The 12,048-nt window shown below is 35.7% G+C and overlaps 2 protein-coding genes across 3 annotated transcripts; one reads left to right on the plus strand and one right to left on the minus strand.

The window, feature by feature from the left end:
• The first annotated feature begins 1,384 nt into the window (after nt 1-1,384).
• Nucleotides 1,385-6,987, plus strand: LOC104211231 (calcineurin B-like protein 3). Of its 2 annotated transcripts, XM_009760253.2 has the most exons (10): nt 1,385-1,576; nt 3,923-3,998; nt 4,110-4,251; nt 5,049-5,131; nt 5,259-5,318; nt 5,429-5,537; nt 5,619-5,671; nt 5,794-5,874; nt 6,493-6,605; nt 6,697-6,987. In XM_009760253.2, exons 3-10 carry the CDS (start codon nt 4,140-4,142, stop codon nt 6,752-6,754), a joined length of 669 nt encoding a protein of 222 aa, XP_009758555.1. In that variant the 5' UTR covers nt 1,385-1,576; nt 3,923-3,998; nt 4,110-4,139; the 3' UTR covers nt 6,755-6,987. The 2 variants fall into 2 exon arrangements, with proteins under 2 accessions (XP_009758555.1, NP_001303612.1); NM_001316683.1 differs by lacking the exons at nt 1,385-1,576; nt 3,923-3,998 and having other exon boundaries at nt 4,140-4,251; nt 6,697-6,754.
• Nucleotides 6,988-7,495: 508 nt separating this feature from the next.
• On the minus strand, nt 7,496-11,519 carry LOC104211232 (heat shock cognate protein 80-like). Its single transcript, XM_009760254.2, has 3 exons — nt 11,219-11,519; nt 9,548-9,689; nt 7,496-9,464 (listed from the first exon to the last, which is right to left on the minus strand). The coding sequence occupies exons 1-3, from the start codon at nt 11,339-11,341 to the stop codon at nt 7,630-7,632; spliced, it is 2,100 nt and encodes a 699-aa protein (XP_009758556.1). The 5' UTR covers nt 11,342-11,519; the 3' UTR covers nt 7,496-7,629.
• Between the last annotated feature and the right edge of the window lie 529 nt (nt 11,520-12,048).

Consider the following 12,048-nt stretch of genomic DNA (forward strand, 5'->3'; position numbering starts at 1 on the left):
TACATTATTCGTACTGACGTCCCTTTTTCCTGGGGACGCTGCGTTTCATACCCGCAGGTCCCAATAGACAAGTCGATAGTCCTCCAAGTAGGCTATCAGCTCAGCGGAAGATGACCCTCATAATTGTCATTAAAGATGGGCTTATCCCAGGACCTAGTTCCCTAGGTGCAATTATAAATAGAGAGCTCAACAACCATTGTAGAGGACGCGAATTTTCTAACAAACTTATGCAATACACTGTTCAAAGCTTAATAATATTTTATCTCCTTGCTTATTAATATTGTTAGTGCTGCCTTCGGAAGCTCTGCTTCTGAAAACATGATTTCGACTGTCTTATCTTAATTTCAATGCTAAGTCTTACATTCTTGTTTAATTTATTTATCTTTCTCGGATCAAATCGATTCACTTGTCTATAAACCACGTATAAATTTAACTGTACCGTTTTACGGGTAAACACTGCCTTGGTCGGCCCAATTACGATATTGAAGGAAGGGGCTTGTTATTGAAAGATCGAAATTATGGCAACTACGAAAATCACAACACAAGTACCCATTTTTTTATTAATTTTATAAATTAATACGACTAGTGAATTTTGAATTAAAGAAAAAAGTTAAACAAAAAATTACTAACAGTATCATAATAGAAAAAGTTTTAGCATTGTAAAATCCATGGAATTAGTAATACCAAGGCTATTAATGCATGCATTAGTATGGTTAAAGATAAAATTGTCCTTAAAGCCCTTTAAAGCTAGAGAATATGGAGGGCATTTTTATAAACAACTATTTTTCTTAAAAATTATGCAATGCATTATAATTTTAATACACCACCAAACAGTAGATAAGAAATAATATCTGCATAACTAATGTTTGCATTACGTATGAGGTATAAGGAGGTATAGTGCTGGTATAAAAATTTAATACCACCTTAATATTTTGTTTGGTTAGCAAACCAGGTATAAGTTATCCCGGGATTAAAATTAACATCGGGATAATTTATACCTTATAGAGGGTGAGGTAATTAGCACTGATATAACTTATGCAGTCTTCTTACAAATTATGCAATTGTCATATTTAATACAACATACCAAACAATGGATAAAAAATAATCACAGCATAACTTATACCAGTACAACTTATCCCGACATAAGCCGTATTAAAACCAAACGCACCCAAAGTGTTATAGTCTGCTCAAATTCTTCATATCCATCTTAATGTTGTTGTTCATTTTTCATTTTTTCATTAGAAAATGAAGAACGAATTGCAAAGTGAATAATCAAACCACACGTTAAAAGTTCAGATAAATAATTAAATTGGTTAGCTTTGAAACGATGTCGTGTAGTATAGAAAACGAGTATATATTTGTACAGCTGGCGAAACATGTCAATATCAAACTATCAACATTGGCCACGATTAAATTTGATTGTATTAAATTATTACTGATATTGACGTAATCACAGAACAGCAACCAGAAATTACAGTTATTGCAGATAATAAAGAAGAAGCCCATCTACTTCATTCTATCTGTTGAACGTATCTTCAATCTGAATTTCATCAAATTTCTGTCTTAATTCAAAAGGGTAATTTTTTTTCTTCTTCTTTTTCTATACATGTCAGCTAATCCCATGTTAATTCATAGTATTCTGATTCTATTTTGTTCTCTAAAATTAATAGATCCATTTACAGTAATCATCCATGTTGAATTAATGGTTTTTATCATTTTTTGAATTCTTGATTTAATCCATTTAAAGATTGTGTCTATATATATATATATATATATATATATATGTGCCATTTTCTGATTTTTCCCTTTTAGCTAAGCTCACCAATATATTTTCCAGTATCAGTTAGAACCAAATTGACCTGAAATACAAGTATAAAGATTGTGTCTTTTGATATGTCATTTTCTGATTTCCTTTTTTAGCTAAGTTCTTTCAGATGTTTTCCAGTTTCAGTTTACTTAGAATCAAATTGACCTGAAATACAAGTATAATGATTGTGTCTTTAAATCTACAATTTTTTCTGATTTTTCCAGTTTAGCTAAGTTATCCAAGATATTTTTTCCAGTATCAGTTTACTTTTAGTCAAATTGACCTGAAATACAAGTTTAAATATTGTCTGATAGTTTTTTTTAATTTTTTTAAAAATATTATACATGGAGACTGTCCCTTCTTGTCTATATTTTCATTGATGTGGTGTTTATGCTTTACTGAGCCGAGGGTCTATTGCAAACAACATCTCTATCCTCACAAGTTAGGGGTAAGGTTTGCGTACACACTATCCTCTCCAAACCCCACAGTGCGGGATAATACTGAGCATGTTATTGTCGTAATATTATACAAAGGGAGTAGGGGAAGGGGAAATTGGGGGAGGGAATTACAAAGTGAAAGTTCAGGTAGCCAACCAACTGATCTATTAATATTACCCGAATATTTTGTCTTTATTTATGCCTTTTTTCTGATATTTTCCGTTTAGCTAAGCTCTCCAAGATATTGACCTGAATAGAGTGGATTGGATACAGAGGATTCATATAGCTGATTCCAACTAATTTGGGATTGAATCACAGTTGACTCATCAGTTAATTGATTGGGTTTAGTTGTTGCCCTTTGATGACTTTGTTGTATATTTAATTCTAGAAAAGATTGGGTTTTTAGTAGGTTTTTTCTGTTGAGTGGGCATTTCCGAGTTTAAATTCACTTAAGATGGCATAACTTGGATCTTGATCATCATCATTAATATCATAGCTAATGAAATCTGCAGTGGGTGAAAAGAAATCTTGGAATCATATCAATCAAGTTTAATTCTTTCTTGAGCTGAGAGTTTATTGGAAACGACCTCTCTATCGTCCTAGGGTAGGGGTAAAATCTGCGTACACACTACCCTCTACATACCCCACTTGTGGGATTCCACTGGGTTTGTTGTTGTTGTTGTTGTTGTTGTTGTTATCAATCAAGTTTAACTTTTCTAGTTATCACCAACTATCTAATCATGAAAACTGCAAGATATAATGGTGCACGAAGCTAGGGGCGGAAGGGGTGCATCTGAACCCTTTTCATCCGAAAATTACATTGTAACTGGATACAATATATTCTCCCCTTCCTTAATTTGCAACTAATTGGCAAGTTGGCATAAGCTGTTGAGTATTGGAATCTTTTGTGTTCTTTTTTTTGTGGGGGCTGGCATTAATTTGGAGGTGTTAGTTTGCTCTAATCAGGAATGTATCAGTGCTTGTAACTATTTGCTCATAGGGATTACAACAACAACAATAACCCAGTGAAATCCCACAAGTGGGGTCTGGGAAGGGTAGGATGTACTCAGCCTTACTCCTATCCTGGGAGGGCAGATTTGCTCATAGGGACTAAAGAATAGATAACTAGTTAAGAAGAAAACATACACCCTTTTAATATCTTTTTAATTATCATTTGGAGGACTTCGAAGAAAGTGAACTATTGCCGATTTCTGTTGTTACTCACATCTAGAAGTACAATCTTTTTTTCCTACTTATTAGGTTGACTCTACAAGAGCAAAGTTGTTTAATGCATATGAAAATCCAGCTATTGCTATTTGATAGCTAATTCTAAATTGCTCAAGAAGATAGAGTCGAAGATATTTAACGTAACTTCTTTCCTAGATATGTTTTGCTTCGGAGAGGGCATGTTCTCTTGCTTCGTTATTAGTGTGGGGAGGTATTGATGACAGGGGCAGATATACATGGGCTCAAGCAGTGTCACGTGACACCGCTTCGTCGAAATTTTTAGTATTTTTATATAAATGAAAATGGGGGGGGGGGGGGGGCTATAAATGTAGAAAATAACACCGCTTATCATTATAGTAATTTTATTCATTTATTCACTTCTTCCAATGTTGATACCTCTTACAAAAAATCCTACGTACGCTATTAATTGATGACATGGGTTCCTTGTCAGGTGTATAGCTCCAAACTTCGAGAACTTTTGGCATTTTACATTCACATAGTCAAAAATAGCAAAGAATGGTCACGAGGTTTGTTCAATTTTCCTGTTTGTCTGCTTCTCAACGATTTCTTAGAGCCAATTAAAGTGGCTTCCTTCTCCTCCTCCCGCTTCCGAACCTTCATTTTTTTTGGTTGAACAGCTATGGAGAACTTTGAAGTCGGGAAATACCATGTCGCATTGTTTAGAGGGGATCAAGCATTTAGGTGCTTCCCTGTTGCACTGTTGTGATAGGCAATCAACGGGCCTTGAAGATCCCGAGATTCTTGCACGAGAGACAGTTTGTATGCTATCTGGACACACCTATCTATATAGATTTATCCGCTATTTGTAGAATGTAAAATGAAATCATGGAGGATGAAAACAAATTCGATGTTTATCTGGTTCTAGGTTTGTCTTATTTAATGATTACCTCATCCGGGAAATATGATTTTGATTTTGAAGATCATTACAATTATAACTTTCTCTATTTTCACAATTTATTATGTTCCGTTCTCTTTTAATGCTTGTCAATGCCAATGTTGTCAAAGGCGGGAAAAAAACACAGAAAAGCAGCTAGTGCAAAGTGTAATTTAAGTGTGTGCTTCAATGAAGAAAGGATTAAAAGAATGGAAATTAATGAAATATATAAAACCATATGAATTTTGATTCATTTGCAAATTTATAACTAGTTTTCTGTTTATAATTCAATTTAGTAACTAGCCTTTCATGTTATAATTCTAGTTTCATATACATTGTCATAATCATCCATAATTTCCTTAATAATATGTATGACTTTACCAAATACCAAATATATTACTTGTTTAGTCCTGCCTTCTTCAAAACTGGGTCCGTAGCTGTTGAAGCGCACACCTTAGCGCCTCGATGCATGCCCTAAAGTGCTACTAACAAGGGAAGCGATCCACTTACATTGCACCTACCTTCAATTTTAAGTGTGCCTCAATGACACTGGTCAATACGTAAAAGATTTAGAATATAGATTTCTGAAATATACGTTCTTACCATGTGTATGAGTTTCATGACTTCCTTTGCTAGCATAAATGTCGTAACTGGACCTGTATAATCTTCCTTCTTGTTGCAGTTAGCGTCAGTGAGATCGAAGCTCTTTATGAGCTTTTTGTGAAGATTAGCAGCGCAGTAATTGATGATGGGCTGATCAACAAGGTTTAGTCTCACATTTTTTTATAACGTTACAATTTTTGGAAGCTGCCATCACTAAGTTTAGTTACTTCTCTAGCATAGATGTTTAATATGCTTTGCTTTTTAATTTGAAACTTTCACTATGTTACAGGAAGAGTTTCAATTGGCGCTATTCAAGACAAGCAAAAAAGAGAGCTTGTTTGCTGATAGGGTTTGTTCTCCAAACATACATTAGCCTTTCATTGTTATCTAACTTTACCGCATGATACTACAAGGTTTTATTGTCTTCATTTCTTCTTACTCCGACACGTTTTATTGCAGGTGTTTGACTTGTTTGACACAAAGCACAATGGACTCTTGGGTTTTGAGGAGTTTGCCCGTGCGCTCTCTGTTTTCCATCCAAATGCTCCTATCGACGATAAGATTGGGTGTATGTTACTTGGTTACATGAATAACGACGATTACCTCCAATTTGTGCATATCAGCTTCTAATGGTAGATTACTGTTGTAGTTTCTTTTCAGCTATATGATCTCAAGCAACAAGGCTTCATTGAGAGGCAGGAGGTAAACCTTTCATAATATGAAGTTGTTAATTATAGATATAAACGTCAGTCTGTTTTAATGTGTTGACTTACTTCTCTTCTTTTCTCCTATGACATAAAAAGATAACGGCATCTGTTATGCAGGTGAAGCAAATGGTGGTTGCTACCCTTGCTGAGACTGGTATGAACCTTTCAGATGAAATTATTGAGAGCATAATCGACAAGGTATTTAAACAACCTACAACTAAATGCTATTTTTGATCATTTTTTCATTTGAAGGAGCGTTTTCTTATTTATATATGTTTAGTAAGTGATCTGTCCAATACTAGTTTCCCTTGATTATTTGGCTTGTTGTCCGTCTCATTGAAGTTTCGGCCCATCCTGTTTCTATCTTCTCAGAACCACATCATATTCTTAGAGAAAATTTGGTGATTTAAAGCATGGGGAGGAATTAAGGATGGAACCATCTTTAGCTTTGTTCCTCCCATAGACGAGATATCGACAGTGTTTGATACCAATAGTGTCAGTAAGAAGTTGTTGAGAAACCATTCAACTTCTGAGTTGGAGTCTCTTCTTTCAACTCTCCCCTGCGTTATGCCACAAAATGGTATTTTATAGATATTTTGTATTAGGAATTTGCTCGTTTATTTGACTAATGTTGAGTAGTTTCTGATTCAATGTTAATTATGTGTTTGCTAAGACCTGGGCATTCTCATGTTTGTTATAGTTCATCTTTATCGAAATCCCTCTTTTCTCCTTGGGAAGGGGGAGGCGTGGTTGGATGGTAGCAACTGCAGGATTTAGCTTTTTACTGCTTAACCAATGTTTGCTTTATTTGGGCAGACGTTTGAAGAAGCTGATACTAAACATGACGGAAAGATTGATAAGGAAGAGTGGAGAAATTTGGTCCTGCGACATCCTTCACTTCTGAAGAATATGACCCTTCAGTATCTTAAGTAAGTAGCACATTTAGAATCACGTTTTGCCCATTCTGGTTCTGTCGATAGCACGTTCTTATTGACCCAAATGTCATTTTCACTTAAACAGGGACATTACGACTACATTCCCGAGTTTTGTCTTTCACTCAAGAGTCCCGGATACCTGATATGGAATTGGCAAACGGACTTGCTTACGGAAGTAGTTTTGTTACTTGAGTGCTGCAGCTCAAGGTGAAAGTATATAACTAGTCTTGCTCATCTATTCTGAGTTCCAACATTTTCATGATTTGTTATTCATTCTGAGAGTAGTGCTTGTGTATTTTTGTTGCCACTTAATAAATGTTGAATATGTATCCTTGTAAGTTTCAATTTGCTCCTTATTAATTGATTTGCTTGATTATATGTGCATTCAAATTGAGACATCTACAAGTTGGAATCAGGCCATAAAATCCACAAGTTGGAATTGCATGTCATGTCGACTTGCACACAGGGAAAATCATTTGAACATTTGCCAGTTAAGCTCAGCAATAAGTTTACCAGAAAAGTTCAACTTCTTGGGGTATTGCAATAAATTTCTCTCTTGAAGTTGGTTATCGTGGTAGATTAGAAAGGTAATTAATCCGTATTCTCAAATTCTCATAGTATGCTGTTAGATTTTTCCTAGCAAAAGCTGGTATAGGCAGCCCCAAGGTTTATGATTCTCAGCAACTTAAAGAAAAGAGCAAACTCATACGCAGAAGACAAGCAGCAAAAGGAAAGTGTCAATAAAACATGGAAGTACTGGGTGGTTTTGTTTTAAGCTCATACGCAAATTTTCTCCAAATGATATGTGGGCGCAAGTTTTAGACATAGGCAAAAGAAGTTCATTCACAAAAAACAATCAACAGCAGATGGAAAGAGAACTTCAATAGCCAACAAAACAAGATCTATTGCATTGGAACTACTATTGTCAAAAACGGCACCTTATGCGTCATATTTTCTAGGTAGGGTAAAAGAGAATTATGGAGACAGAATATCAAATGAACTTCTACAGACTAAAAACTTAATCAACTTCTTCCATCTTGCTGCCCTCAGCATCAGCTTCAGGATCCTCAAGTGCTGGCATGTCAACATCTGCATCCCCGGAATCCTCATCAATGCTGAGACCAAGTTTGAGCATCCTGTGAATTCTGTTACCAAAGGTGTTGGGATCATCGAGACTGAAACCCGAGGTGAGAAGAGCAGTCTCGAACAGCAACAGGACCAAATCCTTGACAGACTTGTCATTCTTGTCCGCATCAGCCCTCTTCCTAAGCTCATCCATGATGGCATTCTCTGGGTTTATCTCCATGGTCTTCTTGCTAGACATGTATCCAGCCATACTAGAATCCCGAAGTGCTTGTGCCTTCATGATTCTTTCCATGTTGGCAGTCCAGCCATACTCACCAGTAACCAAACAGCAGGGAGAGTCCACAACACGGTCTGAAACGACAACCTTCTCAACCTTGTCACCAAGTACATCCTTAATCACCTTGCACAGGCCCTCAAATTTCTCCTTCAATTCTTCCTTCTTTTTCTTCTCATCCTCGCTTTCATCGAGTTTGAGACCTTCCTTGGTAGCAGAAACAAGCTTCTTACCCTCAAATTCCTTCAGCTGACCAATACAGTACTCATCAATAGCATCAACCATGTAGAGAACCTCATAGCCCTTCTTCTTCAGTTTCTCGAGGAAGGGTGAGTTCTCAACAGCCTTCTTGCTCTCCCCAGTAATGTAGTAAATATCATTCTGACCTTCCTTCATCCTGGTCACATAGTCCTTCAAGCTGGTCATGTCATCACCACTTTTTGTAGAGTGGTATCTCAGCAGTTCAGCAAACTTAGACCTGTTCTGTGAATCCTCATGGATACCAAGCTTGATGTTCTTTGAGAAGGCTTCGTAGAACTTGTCAAAATCTTCCTTGTTTTCAGCTATTTCAAAGAATAGCTCAATGCACTTCTTTACCAAGTTCTTGCGAATAACCTTAAGGATCTTGTTCTGCTGCAACATTTCTCTGGAGATGTTGAGGGGAAGGTCCTCAGAATCCACAATACCCTTCACAAAGCTCAAATATTCAGGAATCAACTCTTCACAGTTGTCCATGATGAACACTCGGCGAACATACAGCTTGATATTGTTGGGTTTCTTCTTGGTGTCAAAGAGGTCAAAAGGAGCCCTCTTTGGAACAAAAAGAACAGCCTTGAACTCCAGCTGGCCCTCAACAGAGAAGTGCTTCACAGCCAAATGCTCCTCCCAGTCATTAGTCAGGCTCTTGTAGAATGCAGCATACTCTTCCTTTGTGATCTCCTCGGGCTTCCTCATCCATATGGGCTTCTGCTTGTTCACCAAGGACCACTCATTAGAGACTTCCTTGATCTTCTTCTTTTTCTTTTCTTCCTTCTCCTTTTCTTCGTCAACCTCCTCTACCTTCCCTTCCTCGTCTTTCTTCTCCTCTTCATCCTCATCATCAGAGATTTCCTTTTCAATTGTCTTCTCAACCCAAAGAGAGATTGGGTAGCTGATGAACTCCGAGTGCTTCTTAATCAGGTCCTTGAGCCTGCGCTCTTCCAGATATTCAAGCTGATCCTCCTTGAGATATAGGGTCATTTTAGTACCCCTACCGAGGTTCTCCCCAGAAGTGTCCCTGGTGACAGTGAATGAACCACCAGCTTGAGACTCCCAAACATACTGTTCATCATCGTTGTGCTTTGTTGTCACAATAACCTTCTCAGCCACCAAGTAAGCTGAATAGAAACCAACACCAAATTGCCCAATCATGCTAACATCAGCACCAGCTGCAAGAGCTTCCATAAATTCCTTAGTCCCCGACCTTGCAATTGTACCAAGGTTGTTCACCAGATCTGCATTAACACAAACAGGATGAGTATGTTGCAATGTAATGCAGTTTAAGCACCAAGTACTTCCACAAATTACTCCAACTTACCAGCCTTGGTCATACCGATACCACTGTCAATGATAGTCAAGGTATTGTTGGTCTTGTCAGGAATAATGTGGATAAAGAGTTCAGGTTGAGCATCAAGCTTGCTCTTGTCGGTCAAGCTCTCAAAGCGAATCTTGTCCAAAGCCTTTCATAAATTATCACAACATAATCAGACATTTCATACATATTTGAGACATAAGTAAATGAATAGTTCATCATATCATACAATATAACATACACGGACACACAACAAAAGTCTTTGACAAGAATAACACTGGTTTGTAAGACACTCCAAGACATGCACAGAATCGATCCAAGATTAAAGTTTTACTAATTGATACATTGAACAACATCCCCTTCAGCTTAATCAATCTGGAACAAGCAAATTCAGCTTCTAGGGCTCCAAGATTTCCCTTATAAACAAATGTCTTTAATGTACGCCTCAAAATACTAAACAAAAAGTCCACATGATTCATAAACAAAATTTTCCTACCAGGTGCGGTCAGTGCATACTCATTAACAAAACAATAGATCAACACCCTGATCAACATTGTAATGATATATACATCTTAAATTTGTACATGCCAATATCTGATTCATGAATAACAGAACAAAAAAATCTATGCACTTGTCAACCCATTCATGTAAGGAACCAGGCAGGTTTCGTGATTATAATCTTAAAGAAAAATATTCTAATAATCAAACAGGACACTGACAAACGATCTAGTTTTCAGAGAACAAAAAATATCTCCAAACCCCAGGTTTATAGCCCCTAATCACATCCATCGAGCCAGATCTGTTGTTTCTCAAACTACTAACATCAAATCACAAACACATATACATCTACAATATGAGCAGAATTAACTACAGAGAGCACCCACGATCAAAAAACTTGAACATTAAATTACAAACAAAAAAAAAAGATAAAATCATGCACCTTATATATGATCAGAATCAATTATAGAGGCATCCGCAATCAAACAACTAACATTAAGTCAGAAAAAATCATTGCATTTAATATAAGAGCAGAATCAACTATAGGGAGCGTTCACAAACAATTCTCAATGTACAAAAAGACAACGTAACTCCAAATACAGATAGATATCAAGCACTTATCAACCTGTTCTTTTTAAGACCAAGGCAATTGTGTGATTTAATTTATAAAAAAGGCTCAAATCATCAAACAGAACCTAAATTGTCAAAAGCTCTAGTTATCAGAATACGGGAAAAAAACTCAAATCATTTAGAAAAAAACCTAAAATCATAAATTTGAAAAGCTCAAATCATCAAAGAAAAACTGAAATCATAAATAAATAAGGACTCAAATCATCAAACAGAACCTAAACTACCAAACGATCTAGTTATCAGAGTAGGGAAAAATCTCAAATCATAAATTAAACATAGTTCAAATAATCAAAGAAAAACTGAAATCATAAATTAAAAAAAAAATTAAATCATCAAACAGAACCTAAAATATACGATCTAGTTATCAGAGTACGGAAAAAAACTCAAATCATCAAAAAACAAATGCTCAGAATCATTATTAAAAAACTCAAATCATCAAACAAACAAGCATCTAATATATGAGCAAAATCAAATATACAGAGCTTATCGCGTTAAATAGACAATGCAATTACAAATTCACATGGAATATCAAAAAGAGAATTGACTTACATCAGAAGAATTGCTAATAAGTTCCCGGAGAAAAATCTCCTTGTTGCTGTAGAACGTGTTGATAATAAGACTCAAAAGCTGGTTAATTTCAGCCTGAAAAGCAAAGGTCTCTGTGTCCGCCATTGCGATCTAGCGATGCCGCTGCTACGTCAACGATTGTAGAAAGCAAAGCGGAGAGAAATTAGGGTTGAGGAAGGCGAGAGAACAGTAGAATAAGCAAAGATAGAGAGATTGGTGAAGGAGCAGGGTGTTTATATCGATGTGTATTGGGTTTCTAGACTCTTCTATTGCCAAGTAATTCAGAACCTTCTGGACTATCAGATTTATTAAGTATTCTCTTTGTTTCCTTTTAAAAATTTAAAAAAAAAAAGTAAATAATGACCTTTGATATATAAGTATAATTTAGATATAGTTATTAGAAATAATTTTAAATTTATGATCTTACTTAAATAATCTCTCTGTTCACTTTTAATTAGCACGTTTTGACTTTTCACGTCATTTAAGAAATAATAAATAAAGTACATAATTTAACATGATACTCATATTAATTGATGCATATTTTATTAAATTTGAGAAAATAATTTGAAATAATAAATATTGTGGGTATAATTAAAAAAAATTATCTTTTCTTGATATGCGTAAAGTGACAAGTAAAAATAAAAATCTATTTTTAGTATACATGCCAAATAAAAGTGAACGGATGGAGTAACATGTTTGGCCAAGCATTTAAAAGGCCAAATGTAGTGTTCCTATTATTCGGAAGAAGAAAAATAAATATTTTAGAAAAATACGTGTTTGACCAAGTTTTAAGTACTAACATAAGAGATATT

This window comes from Nicotiana sylvestris, chromosome 8, assembly GCF_000393655.2.
Source record: "Nicotiana sylvestris chromosome 8, ASM39365v2, whole genome shotgun sequence".
Classification (NCBI taxonomy): Eukaryota; Viridiplantae; Streptophyta; class Magnoliopsida; order Solanales; family Solanaceae; genus Nicotiana; species Nicotiana sylvestris.

What these genes read in the sequence shown, in the direction of transcription:
- LOC104211231 (XM_009760253.2), top strand. Translation starts at nt 4,140, where the DNA reads ATGTCGCATTGTTTAGAGGGGATCAAGCATTTAGGTGCTTCCCTGTTG. An exon ending in AGAGCTTGTTTGCTGATAGG is followed by an intron (nt 5,319 to 5,428) that starts GTTTGTTCTCCA and finishes GTTTTATTGCAG; the next exon opens with GTGTTTGACTTGTTTGACAC. An exon ending in GCTTCATTGAGAGGCAGGAG is followed by an intron (nt 5,672 to 5,793) that starts GTAAACCTTTCA and finishes TCTGTTATGCAG; the next exon opens with GTGAAGCAAATGGTGGTTGC.
- LOC104211232 (XM_009760254.2), bottom strand. Translation starts at nt 11,341, where the DNA reads ATGGCGGACACAGAGACCTTTGCTTTTCAGGCTGAAATTAACCAGCTT. An exon ending in TTATTAGCAATTCTTCTGAT is followed by an intron (nt 9,690 to 11,218) that starts GTAAGTCAATTC and finishes AATTTATGAAAG; the next exon opens with GCTTTGGACAAGATTCGCTT. An exon ending in TATCGGTATGACCAAGGCTG is followed by an intron (nt 9,465 to 9,547) that starts GTAAGTTGGAGT and finishes GTGTTAATGCAG; the next exon opens with ATCTGGTGAACAACCTTGGT.